Consider the following 18,188-nt stretch of genomic DNA (forward strand, 5'->3'; position numbering starts at 1 on the left):
CCTATGTGGGGTGACACCGGACCCACTCCAAGAAAAGGTAAATTTGTAAAGAAAGCAGATGATCCCGCAGGATGTACCTGATCTGCAAATTGAGCATAGTGAATCGGAGCCCGATCCATTATGCTCAATCTGCAGATCCGATCCATTCTGTGGGAATCGTCAGGGGGGGGTCACCAAGTGTTACCGCACCACGTGACACCTACCCTAGGGATGCCTCTACACCTCCTCAAACATATTGGTCAGCATAGCGTTTGGTAGGAGAAATTCATTTGTCAGTAGTCCAGTCCCCATATAGAAGAGGTTGAAGTAAAGGGTACACTGAAAAGGTATTGACAGTTTTAGGGGTTGATTTACTAAAGGCAATTAGACTGTGCAGTTTGCAAACTGCAATTGCACTCTGAAAGTGCAGTTGCTCCAGAGCTTAGTAAATGAGCAGAAGCTCTGCTGACTTCCATCATCCAATCATGTCCAAGCAAAATGCATTTTTTTTTCATTTTCCTTGCACGCGATTGGGTATTCTTAGCAAAGGGAAGCTTTATCTCATTTACTAAGTTCTTGAGCAACTGCACTTTGCAAAGTGCATAGTCTAATTACCTTTAGTAAATCAACCCCTTACGACCTTAAGGCTCCATGCACATTGGCTTAAAAAATCAGTGCTCTTGGCAGAAAAAAAGCTAATTTTGAGCATTTTTGTACTGGCGTTAACAAGGTTTTTTTTCTGTCAGAAAAACACTCAGAAAAGCAAAAGAGAAGAATTTTTTTCTTCTTCTACATGTTGAGCTTAAAAACCGCCTCTAGACTATCTAATGTGCATGGACACTTAGGATAACATTAGTTGCTTCTACAGGCAATTGCTAAACTCTTCTAGGAGCAATATTTTTTAAGCCTGTGTGCATGGAGCTTTAAAGAAAAAGCCAATTTTCAGACAACATGTACTTATAATTTTTGCCCCACTGCCCTGACCTAAACCTACACATCCTCACCCTCCATAGATCTGTACCTACCAAGATCCCTTGTCCATGGCCTTCAGGGATAGTCCAACCCTTACTCTCCACAGATCTTTAGTCCTAAGATCCATTGCCTGTAGACTCCAAGGATGTTTTACATTTCACACCACAAGTCTACCTCTCCTGGTGGCTGGCTCCAAGTCCATCTCTCAGCTGGGTTGACAACCCCTTGGGTATGATATATTAAAACTGGAGAGTGCAAAATCTGGTGCAGCTGTGCATGGTAGCCAATCAGCTTCTAACTTCAGCTTGTTCAATTAAGCTTTAAAAAGAAAAACAAAAAAAATGGAAGCTGATTGGTTCCTGTTCAGAGCTGCACCACATTTTGCATTCTCCAGTTTTATTAAATCAAGCCCAACGTGTCTAGGGAGTGTCACAAGCAAAACCCAGTGTCCAAGGGTCACATTACATGCAAGCCCTGCAATCATTGGTTTAGCAGAATACAGGTACAGCCTCTGAGGAAAAATGGGTAAACTTTTCACCAGTTATACCTGGCTGGCCAGTGGCTTTTTTGTTTGCCAGTGTTTCTCCAGTAGGCAGCAGTGTAAAACAATGTAATGAATGATAAATAAAAACTAAAAAGAAAGAATTCTAATTTGTCACATTCAAAAATCACAATAACATTTCAGTTAATCAAATAGTTATTTATTTATAAACATATCAAAATACATTTTATCAACAGATATGCAGAACAGGCGTTCTGACTTTACTCTGACTTTAGTTGCTGCATGCTTGTTTTGATTCAGTAACTTAAGAGATTTGAATCCAAATAAAAATAGGCAAATAGTACTTTCAGACGGAGGTTTGCCCACATATTCCTTTAGTATGGGTTTCCTTTAAAGTAGAGCTAAAAGCAAATCTTGTTATTTTAGGTAGGGTACTACCGCATTCTTCTTGAAATGCTTGTCGCTTTGGGGAGATTTCCATTCACTTCCAATCCCCTAGCCAAAACAGAAAATGAAAGGAAACTTGGGTCACCAGAATTAGTGTCCCCATTGGAAGACTCCCCCACTATGTTCTGGGGACACTGCAAAATTTAGGATTTTTTTTTTACTTCAACTTTTGGTGATAATGGTAAACAGGACAAACAGAGAGGATGAATCTCCCTAACAGAAACACAGGCAGCAATAAAAACCTGACAGATGTTCTAATCCCTCTCCAATGTATTTTTTTAATCTTTGATTCAGTCTGAAACTCGATTCTGTTCCATTGTTCGTTCACAGTGCCAACAAACATTAAATGTGAACTAAAAGTAATACATTTGTAAGAACGTTTTTGCATTTTCTTGATTACTTTAGGGAGATATTTTTTAAATCCAAAATTGAACTTCTCTATGTGAGCAATCATAGCTGCTACAGGAACATAGTAAAGGAAGAGGATGCCACTAGAAGGTCAACACAAAACATCTGTTTTGCTAACTCGTGCTGTCTCATCATACGGTAAAACACTCAAGAGTCCTCATGGCAAGATACCAAACTGTTCCATTTCCAGTCTGCATTAATGAATATCTTAAAGGAGTTAGACTCATTAGTTGGTAAATCATTACATTGCACAGTGAACTGCTATCGGTCAAGAATCTTTCTTTCTCCCTTTACATAAAATCTGTCATCACAACAAGAGATATATAGAAACTTGCAATTATCCTGTATTCTGCTGAAGGGCCAGCATGCTCATTAAACAGCTGAAGGCTCAGCACAGGCATGCAACTCTATACAATCCCTATTGCTCTCCAAGGCCATTTGACAAATAGATTTTGTCGGTCTTATTAAAAGTTGTTGACTTCATGCACAAAAGCGAAGAGGTTTTTGTACGAAAAAAAAACACAGACTGAATACAGTCCGAATTTACCAAGAAGCTATCAAATAAGGGCTAATCACATCAATAAAAGAAAGAGTCAGAACAAAGTTAGGAGAGCCATTAAATTTTTTCCAATGTAGCAAAAACACTATTAATCGTAAAAGACCTGAGAGACCTTGAGAGTAGTCCTGCTATTAGCCTTTGCTGTGCATGCCACTGATTCTGATTTCACTTTGTTACCAAGGACTTACATTTCTTAGTTTTAGGACTTAGCCTCATCTGCCTGCCTTCTAAATGTCCAATTAAGTGCCTCAGTATCCAATAAGGGCAATCTCAGACAGAGGAATGAAGGAGAATGGAGGGGAGGAAGGGCTTTGCCCTGAAAAAAGAAATGTCAAGTCCTTAGGAAAAGTGAAACAATTTTCAGTGGGATTGTCTAGTTAATTAAGGTAATAGCTGGCACCTTTTGGTGCCTGCCTTCAGAAAAGGAGTTTGGTATTAAAAGTTTTAAATGGATGAAATATTTGCAAGATAGGATAAGGTGTTTCGGAGCTTTGGGAAAATGTTCCTGCTGACTGTTCTAAATCCAAAATATATTGCCGTTAATAAAACTTAAATTTTCTGACAGATTTTATGGTTAAAAAAAAAGGTGAACATATACACACACACAGTGGTAGAAGTAAGACATACTGTATAGCACAGGAACATGCAGTAGACATCATCATGCAAAGCAGGTGAGTTGTAAAGGTGTATTGTGTCATTCACAATGGATGACACCAAAGTGCACCAATACATGTATTACACATTATTGTGATAGAGTAGCATGTAGACATGTACACTGCTCCAAAAAAATAAAGGAACACTTTGTAATCCGTGTATAACTGGTGGTGAGTTAGTTTTGTGACCGGCTAGTCTGGGCTTGAAATTGTAACCCCTGGCATAGGGGGTTGTTAATCAGTCTCAGCTGCTTTGGTGTTAATTATTATTATTATTATTGAGGATTTATATAGCGCCAAAACTTTGGTCAGCGCTTTACAATTTAACAGGAGACAATACAGCAACAATACAGTTCAATACAAGAGGGATAGGAGAGCCCTGCTCCTTGGAGCTTACAAACTATGATGAAATTAACAACAGGTGCACTAGATGGGCAACAATGAGACGACCCCCAAAACAGGAATGGTTTTACAGGTGGAGGCCACTGACATTTTTCTCCCCTACTCATCTTTTCTGACTGCTTTTGACTAGTTTTGCATTTGAATGAGCGATACCTGGACCCTACAGAGGTTGCACAGGCAGTCCAACTCCTCCAGGATGGCACATCAATACGTATCATTGCCAGGAGGTTTTCTGTGTCTCCCAGCACAGTCTCAAGAGCATGGAGGAGATTCCAGGAGACAGGCAGTTAGTTTAGGAGAGCTGGACAGGGCCGTAGAAGGTTCCTAACTCATCAGCAGGACCAGTATCTGCTCCTTTGTGCAAGGAGGAACAGGATGAGCACTGCCTGGCACTATAGAGCTTGACTGGCATTCCCCATTGAACATCAGAATTGGTAGGTCTGCCACTGGCGCCCTGCGCTTTTCACAAATGAGAACAGGTTCACCTTGAGCACATGTGACAGACATGAAAGGGTCTGGAGAAGCTGTGGAGAATGTTATGCTACCTGTAACATCATTCAGCATGACCGTTTTGGTGGTGGGTCAGTGATGGTCTGGGGAGGCATATCCATTGAGGGACGCACAGATCTCTACAGGCTAGACAATGGCACCCTGACTGCCATTAGGTATCGGGATGAAATTCTTGGAACCACTGTCAGACCCTACGCTGGTGTAGTGGGTCCTGGGTTCCTCCTGGTGCACGACAATGCCTGGCCTCATGTGGCAAGAGTATGCAGGCAGTTCCTGGAGGATAAAGGAATTGATACCATTGGATGGCCCCCACGCTATTCTGACCTACATCCAACAGAACACCTCTTGGATATCATGTTTCGTTGCATCTAATGGTGCCAGGTTGCACCTCAGACTGTCCAGGAGCTCAGTAATGCCCTGGTCCAAATTTGGGAAGAAATACCCCAGGACATCATCTGTTGTCTCATTAGGAGCATGCCCTGACTTTGTTAGGCATGCATACAAGCACATGGGGGACATACAAACTACTAAGTACCATTTTGAGTTGCTGCAATGAAATTTCAGCAAAATGGACTAGCCTAGTGCATAATTTTTTCACTTTGATTTTTGGGGTGTCTTTAAATTCAGTCCTCTGTAGATTAATAATTTTCATTTCCATCAAATCATGGGGCACCCTTACTTTCGTAACACAGTCCATATCAGTATAGATATCCAGCATGATATTTTTCCCCATTGAGATCTGATGTGTTTTCAAAGTGTTCCTTTAATGTATTTTGAGCAGTATACACGTCGTAAATTTTTGTTTCATTTACTTTTGGATGCAATCGTTTGTTGAAGAATTTTGTTTCACTATATTGATTATGTTAAACCGTTTTGCTTTTGGGATTCGTTTCGTTATATTGGGCATTTGTTTGGCATATTCATTGATCCAGTAGATTAAAAACATTTAGCATCTTTTAATTTTTGGGGTGGATTTGATATTCATATATCAAAACTATTTGGAAAGGTTCAATAATTTTAAATGCAACAGAATAAATTATGCAAAATTCAGCAGCCGAATTTTTCAAACCTAAGAATTGCATTAAACTGCTGACTGACTGTAACAATTAAAAATTCAATTTAAATCAAAAATTTACTTGAAACCACATTATTAAACAAATTTTGAAAATTGAGTTTGTTTCCCCATGGGCCCGAACTACTATTGAATCATGTGTCACCATCCAAATGAAATGAATGAAACAAATGCATTAATTAATCTCATTATACCTTTTTTTCTGATTTATTTACATTTGTTACTATAGCCATTCTGAGATTCAAATGCATCCAAAACTGCAAATCAAATTTTAGGACAAAAATTGATTCACAATGAACCAAAACACACGTCTAGTAGCATGGATGGGCCCAGGTTTAATATACTTGTATATTAAGTATATTGAAAGACATGCTGGTAGGTTAATTGGATCCTGTCTAAATTGTCCCTACTATGTGTATGTATGAATGTAAGTTAGGGACTTTAGATTGTACACCCCTTGAGGGTTAGGGACTGATGTGAATGTACAATATATATATATATGTAAAAGCACTGCGTAAATTGACGGCGCTATATAAGTACCTATAATATTAAGCCTACTAGGAACCTTGTAGTGCCATTTAATAAGAGCAATGTATTGCCAATGCTAGAGCATAAATGCACCTGGACACCAAGACTGAATTAGGCTGGATGGCACTCTTAGGGAAACCAGGAAGGCTATGTAGAAGTTGCTAAATGTAAGAGAGCCTTATGATGACCTCTGCTAATGTAGGATAAATGGGGTCAGAAAAACTGCCCCTTGTACAGCAAATGATGTGGAGGTGGAGGATACTAGTGATAATACAGAGCAGCGACATCAAAGAACAAGATATATCATCACCAGGGCTCCTTAGTAACATAATGATAAAATGAATTTTGATTTTCTTGCCTTAATATAAAACTTATTTTTATTATGATGTCATTCAATAAACAGTTTAAAACAAGTAAATGTCCCCTTTCGCTGCATCTCTTCCTTGACCTTATACAAGTAAATGTCCCCTTTCTCTGCATCTCTTCCCTGACCTTATATATTTCTACTTCTCTGCACTTCCAACTACCTCTTGTCTCTTGGTTTTAATTTGTAAAAATGATTGGGGCAGTACCCTTTCTCCCTAGAAGGGAGCTACTGTAGAATGTTTTACTGATGATGGGCCACGTTATCCCTAGGAGCAAGTTATGAACCTACTTAGAGATGCCTTTGAATATTGCACGTCATTGTTTTTTCCAGTTGTATTTTGTTGTCTTGTACCACCTTCCTTATATTACCTGTATCCAGTCAATGAACTGCAATTTGCCGTTGTACCTATAGCCTTTTACATTGTCTATTATGAATACTGCTTTGTTATAATACAATTAAATTTGTAAAACTAGTAAATGTGATATACTCTCATATCTATCTAATGTGATCCTATCTATGTAATGCTAGCAACATAAGGATTAAAAATAGTCAATGTTGACTGAAAGAGTTTAGTTCTGCTTTAAAAAAAAAACCATTTCACTATTCCAATTGAGCTTATGATATAAATTCTGTAGCACTCAGAACTTGAAGTCTGTACAGGTCACCAGAATTAACTTTTACAAAAACTAAGGAGCTATAAGCATTGTTTAAGTTCCATGATACATTTTTTAAAAGTTTGCAGGACTTCATGGAAAAATGGAAATCAACATTTAATGATATGCAAAGTATAATTATATTACAGAATGTGTATAATACAATGTGGCCACAAGGATCTATGGTTTGAAACGGAAAAACTAGGATATAAACAATTAAGGTATTTGATAGCTTAATCCAATGTGAAGCATGCTTTATTTGAATGCTACAGAGGACATGGAATCAGTGCCCAAGTTTTAAAATTCATGATAGCAAATATTTACCTTGACAGAGTAATCTGAAAGCTCTGATATCCAGCTATGTAGGAAGCCAGCCTAGTCAAGCTCTGTTTCCCTGAGCCTCCAACACCAACCAGCAAAGCGTTTCCTTGTGGAGTCCGGATAATACGGGAGATTTTCACCAAGTGGATCATTGCATCCTAAACAGTGGAACAAAAATTAATTAAAATGATGGCATAACTGGAATTTATGAGTGTGCTCTGTAAGGTATAACACTGGGAGGGTGTTACATTGTTTTTTGTAATCATTGCAAAACAAACATTTCAATACTCATATCTCCCCGTGATTTTATGAACAACTACAGATAAACAAAGATGATGTAAAGAAAACCTAAAGTGGAACTTCAGGTAAACACATACAGTCAATACATAATGGAAATGCTTATATATTTACAGTTTTAGCTGCCAAAGTATTTTTACTTTTGACAAAAAAATCTTATGATAGACACACCTCTGCTAGTCAGTAAAATCACCTTGATACTTTGTGGTTTAGCTTGATTGGTTCTTGGATCAGCTTTCAGGTTGTAGCATCTGATGCTAGTTTCTAAACCAGCAAAATAAATTGCTTGACTGGAAGCTATATGTGTTTGTCTAGCTGTACAAATAGCAAATAGGCATTTTCGTGGTTTTTGTCTCTACTGAGCAGGTCCCCCCTTATAGCCAAGGTCGCTATTGTCACTGGGGCAAAAAGTAGGGGTATTACAAGAACAGGAGTAGAGGGGAGATTTACTAATGGGGACACCTGCTCCAGTTACAACTGTCATATTTTATTATTTTCCTCATTTGTGGAAGATTTTTGCTTACTTTCTGTCATATCACAGAGGACAGTAGGCTTAACAGAGCATCTCTGCTTTCCATACTATACCCTAAGCAATTTTACAAATTCACACTCCAGGCAGATATAAAATATAAGAGAAATAACCGAAAAACAGCTTTGTAAATTGTGATCCTTTTGGTCTCCCAGTTGATTATGTTATCAAGCAGCAATAGCATGCTGTGAATACCCTGAAAAATTGTCGATGTATGGCATCCTGGATCAATAATCTGCAGCCTGTTTTATAAAAAAAAAAATATGGAGTGTGCTTAACCTTCAAAATATGGCATGACAGCTGCTGCTGCACACAAGATAAAATAGCATTCTGATTTACACACCATTTTCTGTCTGTGTTACCAGAAGAAAAAGAAAGTGATGCAGTTTTAAGAAACTGGTTACATACATCTGACTTCCCTGTGTCTGCTATGCTCAGTGTCATGCATTATTTAAAAGCCGCTGCAAGCAGTGTTTTTGTAAAGCATAAGAAAGTCAATCTCAGCTATTTAAAGGATAGAGATTTACTCAGATTTGCCTGCCTCTAAGCCAGGAAGGGGACTTTTGAAAATGTATGCTACTATATAAGAATGTTTATTTTATACTGTTTTATACTGACGTGTATTAAATAAATAGGCACATTTAGAGCAAGAAATATGGTACTAAATATAAGCTAAATATAAATAAATGTACACAGTAATTGTGTAAACCACAAGAAAACTGAGCAGCAGATGCATGTGTGATTGGATTGGCCATTATCCTAAGATTTCACACATGGAAGTGATGTTTGATGGTTGATTCTGAGATACTAAAGTTCCCAACAATCAGCCTAATATTGCAGCTCTGAATACAGAAGAGGAGCAGAGAAATACTGCCAAAATAAATGTACGTATAGTGAGCGCTCCAAATATTTACACAAATATGAATTATATTATAAAAATATAAATATGATTATAAATAAATAAATCAGTATCCAGCAGCAATGTAATATAGGATATCCTAAAAACCCAGTGTAGGCAAATATAAATAAACAGGTGCAGCGCTAAAAATCAATCAGATAAAACATACATTTTCTCCACATAAATAAATAACCGGTGCTATTTGCACCGATTGAAGATATAGACGCACAGTCTAGTTATGCGTGTGAAAGCGTGAAGGCTTGACTCGATAGGGTCAGCATAAAAGTGCTTTTAAGTGGCAGAGAAATACTGCCACTTAAAAGTGAAGAAACATGGGGGCGGGGGGCTCTTCTTTAGCAAGGTGGTTGCTACAATTTAAGTGTAGGTAGTGGGTGTTATTTTAAAACTTTGGATCTAAAACACAGTTTCCTTCCATACATATAATTATTAGTATTTATCTTTCTGTCTTTTAACTCAATTCTAAAAGTCGTGATCTCTTCTAGATGTACACCTTAATATTATATAACAATATATGAAATAATTACAGTTTTGATGTGAAGTTTGGAAAGACTCAAATCTAGTGTAGTGATCTGGGCAGAACAAGCATTTTCTGGGCAGAAATAAATGCCCCTAAAATTGCTTTTCCATTGCTACATTCTTTACATCCAGTTCTTGAACTGTTTGTAACTTTTTGCTGATTTCTATGCAGGGAACTAAAGTATTCTCTCAAACAAATAGAATTATGTGGGACAACCAAAGAGCTCAAGTAGAGGACCAAAGCACTGAAGCAACAGAAGTGAGAATTACTGTATGTGACTTTTTGACCAACAAATGAAAGAACAAAAGTGGCACGTATTTTTGTTGTAGGTTAGATGATCCTTCCTTCACAGCTCATAAATATGAAAAAATTCTTCAACAAACAAAAACTGTAGCCCAGTAGAACTAGCAAATGGAAAAAAAATATATATATCTGTAGCGGGGCCATTGCTGTTTCCCTTTTAAAGAACTGTTTCCCTTTTAAGACTGGATGCTGTCAGAAAGGGCTTGATTGGCTCAGCTGTCAGCAGTGCTGAATTGTTTGTGGGAGTTGCAGTTCCATCACAGAGGCAGACATTGTAACCTTATGCTGCAGAGGACTACATGGACCAGGATGCTTTGCAAGAAGAGGGGTTGGGGAGCCATGTGTGCCTTTGGAGAGGACATGTGGGAGCTAGTCTGCAGCCCCTACTGTTGAAGTACACTGACACTGTTTCCAGATCGGCAGTGGTTGCTAAGGACAACAGTTATCTACAGCAGCTGAAGTCAGCGGCAACTGTGATCAGTGGTACCAGTCACCAGCGACGACAGTTACCTACAGCAACGACATCTCCTACCGCAGAGAGAGAGGTCAGAGTGTTGGAAATCGCAGAGAAGGCATGTGACCATCCCAGGTGAGGCACCTCAGAGATTCTGCAGCAACGACAATTGACAACAGGAATCACTAGCCAGAGAAGGAGAGCCCAATTCATTATCCCTTCAAGGAGTTAACCCCTGGATCAGGGGCGGACTGATAACTCATGGGGCCCCTGGGGCAATAGGAAATCATGGGGCCCCGTGTCCTCACCCACACTCAAACCACACCCAAAAAAGCCTATGAAAGGTAGCAGGGGCATCTCATGGGGCCCCCTACTGACCCCGGGCCCTCGGGCAGTGCCTGAGTGTCTAAATGGTCAGTCTGTCCCTGCCCTGGATACTGTTCTTCTTGGATGTGGTGAGCAACTGCTAACAAGTGACATGTCAGACCTTAAGAGCACTCCGCAGATTCACTAACACAGTCCTGTGCAACACATAGACTCACACAGTGATACAATCCCACAGTATACAAGTGAATTTGGGACTGAGCCTAAAGAGATGTCAGTTTAGCTGGGGACATATTGCTGCTGTAGTTGCAGGGGGTTAATACTAATCCATATCTATACCGGTATACACACTAATATTGTGTTTATTGATGTTATTGTGCCAATTCTAGAAGGTTTGTGTATTCAGTGCATTTAACTGCTATTTTCCGAGTTAATTTGCAGTCTATTTGCAGAGTTTTACCTGTCTTATTAAACCTGTTATAAAACTACCCACAAGGTGTACTGGTGTGCTGTGGATCCAATATATATGGTTTATCACTGAAGTAGGACAGACGTGCCTGTTAATTCCAGTGGCTCCTTTGGGGGTGAGCACTGGATATCATAGTAGGGACTGATGCTTCAGCAAAAATTAAAAGATACAGAAGAGAATATTAGTCAAACATACAATGTGGTAAACAGAGACCTTTGCTGCTCAAATGCAAAAAAAAAATATATAGATACATACAGTATACATTAGCCTCTCATCATTCTCCCATAAAAGCATGAGCCTCGCTGTTCTGTCACCGACAGCTCTGTGACACACAATGGTAAGCTATAACTGTTGTTACCCGCTATTGATATTTTTGAGATTCAATATCACTTAGCTATGATTTAATAAGAGTTCTTTGACCATAAGTGAAAGCTTTAAAACAACCACAGAAATGTATTGGTAAATAGTATGAAGGTCTAAACTAACACACATATCTATTTACAGAAAAGGGAAAAAAATAAAAGATCAAATGAAGGAATTATAAAATATAATACTTTATAATACATTATTACACAAACAAGACAGACAACACATAAGACAAACATTTATACATGTAAGTGCCAGAGAGATGTTATCGCTGTGGTAGCCAATCACTTTGTTCACATTGTCAAGAAACCCATATAACACCTCCTGCGTTACAAACCCTAAAAAGGGCTGGCAGAAGCCATCAGTAAGGGGTATTTGTGAATCATATTAAATATGTTACATTGCACAATATGAGTTATTTACCTTGAAAAACACTAGATCCATCCTTGCTCCCCTAACTGCTTCATTGTACTGTTGCATGAACATGTCAAGCCTGTTTGAAAGTTTTTCAAATGAAGGGACAGGCTCATAGATTTTAGGGGCTTCCAAATCTGCATCATCTGGCTCATCACCAGTAGCTTCTGGGGCATCCCGTAAGAAGTCTACAAAGTAGGACTCTTTTGATACACTCTGCAACAGCTCTTGTCCATGATCTTCTGATGCAATCTAAAAGTTAAAAACCATAATTGTTACACACAAAGAACACAGAACTAAAAGCATATTTTCTGTATGTAAAGTACCGTAATGTCCTATTTATAGTGGACCTTCAGTGGATATGGAAAATCTGGTTTATTGACAGCCTTATCTCCGAAATACAAATAGCTTTAAAATGCATAAAAAATAAAGTAAAAATAATTACAAACCCCAGCCCTGACTTTCATCACGTACACAAGGTGCAGTTGAAGTCAACATGCCTCATTGCTGTCAAATGGAAATGGTGGGCTCTCAAAATCCAACAAGAGTGTACCCTAGCCCATTGCACATGTGATCTTGTTTGTGATTCTGAGCATCCATCTTCATCTTGACTAATTTTTAAAGCTATTTATATTTGGGAGGTAGTGGGGCAATCATTTTGACAGAATGGAGTTTATTTACGAAAGCTGGAGAGAGCAATATCATGCTCACTTCTGCATAGGAACCAATCAGCTTCCAAGTTTTATTGCCAAAGCTTAATTGAACAAGCTGAGGTTAGGAGCTGATTGGTTTCTATGAAGAAGTGAACCTGATTTTGCACTCTCCAGCTTTAGTAAATAAACCTCAATGTGTGAATTAAGATAAATGAAAAAAGACCTAACCATGCTCTTTTATTAAATGCCACATAATTATAAACTTTGCTATTTTTTTTAACAGGAACCTGACACATTTTTAAATATAAAATCACAAATACTGCTCTGAATGTTCTAAAACATATCCCTCTAAGCAGCTACTATCTGATGTTTTTGAGAATATTATGTGACAAGTATAAATTTACACATCATTACCTTATGCAGAGTATTCTCGAACCAGTCCTTATCTTTTTGGTCAACAAACCTATCAGCAATCACACGTGTGCATTCATGTTGGAAAAGTGCCACAAGGATGTCAGTGCTGCGACAGACGTCTGATGTGACTGTCAAGATCCCCTGCCAAATACGGCTCAAGTCCCGCAAGTTAAAGATGTAATGAAATTTCGCTGGGGTCGGTAACATCTGCAGAATGGAATAAAATAAATTTCTTAAAAACCGTATTATTCATATATAGCAATAATATGGCAAGAAGATATTATTCTAGCAAGACAAAAGTATTGTGTGTAAGCTGATTGTACATGTGGTTGGCGATGCGGTTGCAAACATAATGCTATAAAGGGAAAAGGTAGGAAAGATAAAAGATTTACTTGATTCTTCCAGTGATAAGGTTTTGGTTTACTTTAGGAGCATCACAATTAAAGACTACAGTACTTGTGTAGTTCTGCTTGCCTTTAATCATGGGAAAAGAGCAAGGATAAGTTGTACAAGAATATGACAAGTTTATTTGCAGCTTCTCAAAACATTGCTGAAAGTAAACTGTTTCACAGCAAGGTCAACTAAAACAACTAAATAAATAAATGTAATAAATATAAAATGACTAGTCATGCCTGTAGCATACAGTTGCAAGAAAAAGTATGTGAACCCCTTGGGATTACGTGGAGTTTTGCATGAATTGGGCATAAAATGTGCTCTGAACGTCATCTAAGTCACAACAATAGAAGAACACAGTCTGCTGAACATAATACTACACAAACATTAGATGTTGCCATGGTTTAATTGCACATAACATGTAAACATTCACAGTGCAGGGAGGAAAATGTATGTGAACCTTTGGACTTAATAACTGGTTGACCCTCCTTTGGCAGCAATAACCTCAACCAAACGTTTCCTGTAGTTGCAGATCAGACCTGCACAATGATCTGGAGTAATTTTGGACCACTCCTCTTCACAAAACTGTTTCAGTGTAGCAATATTCTTGGGATGTCTGGTGTGAATCGCTCTCTTAAGGTCATGCCACAGCATTTCAATCGGGTTGAGGTCAGGACTCTGACTGGGCCACTCTAGAAGGTGTATTCTGTGCTGTTGCAGCCATTGTTTTGTTGAATTACTTGTATGCTTAGTCCTGTTGCATCACCCATCCTCTGCGGAGCTTCAGTTGGCGGACAGATGGTCGTACATTTTCCTGCAAAATGTCTTGATAAACTCTGGAATTCATTTTCCCATCAATAACAACAATCCGTCCAGGCCCTGAGGCAGAAAAGCAGCCCCAAACCATGATGCTCCCTCCGCCATGTTTTACAGTGGGGATGAGTTTTTGATGTTGGTGTGCTGTGCCTTTTTTTCTCCACACATAGTGTTGTGTGTTCTTCCCAAACAACTCAATCTTGGTTTCATCTGTCCACAGTATATTTTGCCAGTAGTGCTGTGGAACATCCAGGTGCTCTTTTGCAAAGCTCTTTTCCTCATGCAGCATTCTGCGCTGTGCTCTTGCAGTCATTTTTACAGGACGACCATGCCTAGGAAGAGTAGCAACAGTGCTAAACTTTCTCCATTTGTAGACAGTCTGTCTTACCGTGGACACATGAACATCAAGGCTTTTGGAGATACTTTTGTAACCCTTTCCAGCTTCATGCAAGTCAACAATTCTTGATCGTAGGTCTTCTGAGAGCTCTTTTCTGCGAGGCATGGTTCACATCAGACAGTGCTTCTTGAAACCAGTAAACCCAAAACAGGTGTGTGTTTTTTAAGGGCAGGACAGCTGTCAGCAACACATCCAATATCATCACACTGATTGGAGTCAAGGTTGGCTCACTCCTGGCTCCAATTAGCTCTGGGAGAAGTCATTAAGCTAGGGCCTCACATACTTTTTCCTCCCTGCACTGTGAATGTTTACATGTTATGTGCAATTAAACCATGGCAACATCTAATGTTTGTGTAGTATTATGTTCAGCAGACTGTGTTCTTCTATTGTTGTGACTTAGATGACGTTCAGAGCACATTTTATGCCCAGTTCATGCAAAACTCCACGTAATCCCAAGGGGTTCACATATTTTTCTTGCAACTGTATATGTATTTATGCAAGAGTGCATGCAGCAGGTTCACAACAGTACAAAACGCAGTCCAGCATAATCGTACAATCTTTAAGGGTCATATTGCTGTTAAGATCAGTCAATAACTGCTGTGGCATGCTTCATTTTTAGCCACCCCCTTTTCTGTGCAAGGATTTTTATTGATGTTCATAGAAATGAAAATAACATCAAATACACCCATGCAGGGGGACAAAATAATTGCATAATATAAGTTCTGGAAAGTAAACACCAACAGAATGACTGAAGTCAACACTCTGAGAGGCTGAGCATGGAGCCAACATGAAGACAGCCAGGATGCAATTTTATCATGTTATCTCGGGGGGAGCTAACTCTCCAGAGTAAGATAAAGGACAAGTACGCAAGCAGAAGGTACAGGAAGAGAAGGGGAGAGAAAGAGAGCAAAGAGGTAAGGAAGGGATGAAGGGTAAATTCCCCAAAGACTCAGGTACAAGTTAGGACATCCAATTATAGATAGCTTGTACAGGAAGGTTTCATGAGGGCTAAAGCATAGTTAAGTTCCCAGGTTTTAAGAAATTTGGAATTAAAGTCACTAAGGATGCTAGACATTTTTTCATTAATCATCAGTATGATCATAGAGTCTTTGATTTGCTGAAAGGTGACCAAGGGTTTCTTCCAGGCTTTGGCGATCACCTGTTTGGTGGCCAAAAATAAGTGGCCAATTTCTGTTGATAAGAGAAGAGACCAAAATGCAGTCAGTCTTGGACATGACCACAAGATATGGAGAGCATCACCACATTGTCCACAAAGTCTGAAGCATCTATCAATATAATTTGGGTTTGCATGAGCTATGCGAGCACAGACTCATTACCACCTGAAGAGAACCTTGTATGCTAATTCTAGAACCATCATGTTGAAGGAACATTTTGTTATAATCGACCAGGCTTTGCTCCAGTCCTCAATGTGTATATGGGTCGTAAGACCCCCTTCCCAAAGCCCCATGTAGGAGATGGTGGATAGAGAGCTACGGCCATTCAGTGTAGTTACATAGTTAGTCTGGCTGAAAAAAGACAAAAGTCCATCCAGTTCAACCATTAAAAAAATATATATATATAATTCTATACCCACAGTTGATCCAGAGAAAGGCAAAAAAAACAGCAAAGCATGTTCCAATTTGCTCCTGCAGGGAAAAAAATTCCTTCCTGATCCCCCGAGAGGCAATCGGATATTCCCTGGATCAACTTTACCTATAAATGTTAGTATCCAGTTATATTCTGTGTATCTAAGAAAGAACCCAGGCCTTTTTTAAAGCAATCCACAGATCTGGCCAGAACCAACTCTTGAGGGAGTCTATTCCACATTTTCACAGTTTTTACAATGAAGAAACCTTTTTGTGTTTGGAGATTAAATTTCTTTTCCTCCAGACATAAAGTGTGCCCCTTTGTCCTCTGTGATGACCTCAGGGTGAATAACTCTACACCGAGTTCACTATATGAACCACTGATGTATTTATACATGTTGATCATATCCTACCTTAATCTCCTCTTCTCAATACATTCAGTTCCTCTTAATCTTTTCTCATAGCTGAGCTCCTCCATGCCTCTTTTTAGTTTAGTTGCCCTTCTCTGTACTTTCTCCAGTTCCCCAATGTTCCTTTTGTGAATTGGTGCCCAAAAGTGAACTGCACATTCCAGATGAGGTCTTACTAATGATTTGTACAGGGGTAAAATGATATCTCTCTCTCTGGAATCTATACCTCTTTTAATACAAGAGAGGATTTTGCTCGCTTTAGAAACTGCAGCTTGGCATTGCATGCCATTATTAAGCTTGTGATCTACCAGAACTCCCAGATCCTTCTCCACCATTGATTTACCCAGTGTATATAATGGGAATTGGGTAATTCAGGAGAGTGCAAGAAGGTGCGTTCAAAACTTCTAAAGGGAAAGTCTGACATTTGACATAACACTGCTATCTATTGTCACAGTTGTAAACATCAATAGAAATCCGAGGTGAGCACTTTATGAATGTCTTGTATAGTAGCCCAAGAGACCTCTGCCTTTTCAAATTGCTTTATATTCATGTGCTGACACTTAGGTGCATTATAAGAACTTAAGCTCCAATTTATCTGGCCTAACAATAAAACCATTCCTCAGCAACAGTGAGCTAGAAAATACAGAGTAGTCTTACAGCTGAGGTTCTATCGTGCTGAAAAAAATTGGGGGCAAAAAAAGAAGACGGATATATAGTTAAGAGTTACGTAAGGTTGGTATTGGAGAAAATAAAACAGCAGTAAAAAGGAGAAGACTCAACAGGAGGATGCTGTAGAGAAAGCTTATTTCCAAAAACCCAAACCCACCACAAGCAGGTTCCTGATACTATAGTCTTAACATCTCATAGAATGAAACAAAGAGGAGGAAAAGAATATGAAACCACATTGACTGTCCTGGACAAAGTTACCAGTTCGGTTATTTTTTTTAAAGTTCAAATGTCCATGTTGTCCACACTATGAAAAACACTGAAGTCTTTTATCTAAAACTTCAGCTTATGATACAAAAGATGACTTTCAGGATTTACCTTAATTTTAGTTGCCTGCCACACTTTGCGTGTAGTAGGGACCAATGCAGACGCCAGCTTGCACACTTCAAGAGGAAATCCCCTTTGTTCACAGAAATAGCCTTCAGCCACTGTCCTAAATATTTTGTCAATAGAGGAGTTTGATGGAAGAGTGCAATTAAACACTGTAAATTGGCGCTTTAATCGCTGGGGAATGTCATTTCGGCCTCCACCAGGATGAATCATGGCTGCCGCAAACTGAATGTCGACAACACTAGTGAATTCACCAGGCTTTTCTAGGTTGTAGAAGCCCTTTTGCTCCATGAGTTGCCTTACAATTTCATTGGTTATCTGTAAATGAAATATTAGAAGAACAATCAAATACAATGTTCTGGGCCATTACAATACAATTTATTTTAAAATAAAACAATTATATTTCATCAAAATTACAAGCCATGGGTGGTCACTGGCCAAAAATGTAGGAGGTGTGACATGGGGGATGTTTAGCTCAGTGGTAGATGCCTTGTTTAG

The 18,188-nt window shown here is 38.9% G+C and overlaps 1 protein-coding gene across 1 annotated transcript in view; it reads right to left on the bottom strand.

Moving 5' to 3' along the window:
• LOC149452715 (dynein axonemal heavy chain 5-like) overlaps positions 1–18,188 on the bottom strand; it is a 401,888-nt gene that overhangs the window by 156,248 nt on the left and 227,452 nt on the right. Inside the window, exons 52-55 of the mRNA XM_089689046.1 lie at positions 17,679–18,008; positions 13,033–13,239; positions 11,975–12,217; positions 7,377–7,531 (exon numbers count right to left, since the gene is read on the bottom strand). Coding sequence (XP_089545172.1) covers positions 7,377–7,531; positions 11,975–12,217; positions 13,033–13,239; positions 17,679–18,008 — 935 coding nt within the window. The remainder of the gene's footprint in view (positions 1–7,376; positions 7,532–11,974; positions 12,218–13,032; positions 13,240–17,678; positions 18,009–18,188) is intronic.

The sequence above is a fragment of the Staurois parvus genome, unplaced genomic scaffold (assembly GCF_062004578.1).
Source record: "Staurois parvus isolate SC_StPar_1 unplaced genomic scaffold, SC_StPar_1.0 ptg000468l, whole genome shotgun sequence".
NCBI lineage: Eukaryota > Metazoa > Chordata > Amphibia > Anura > Ranidae > Staurois > Staurois parvus.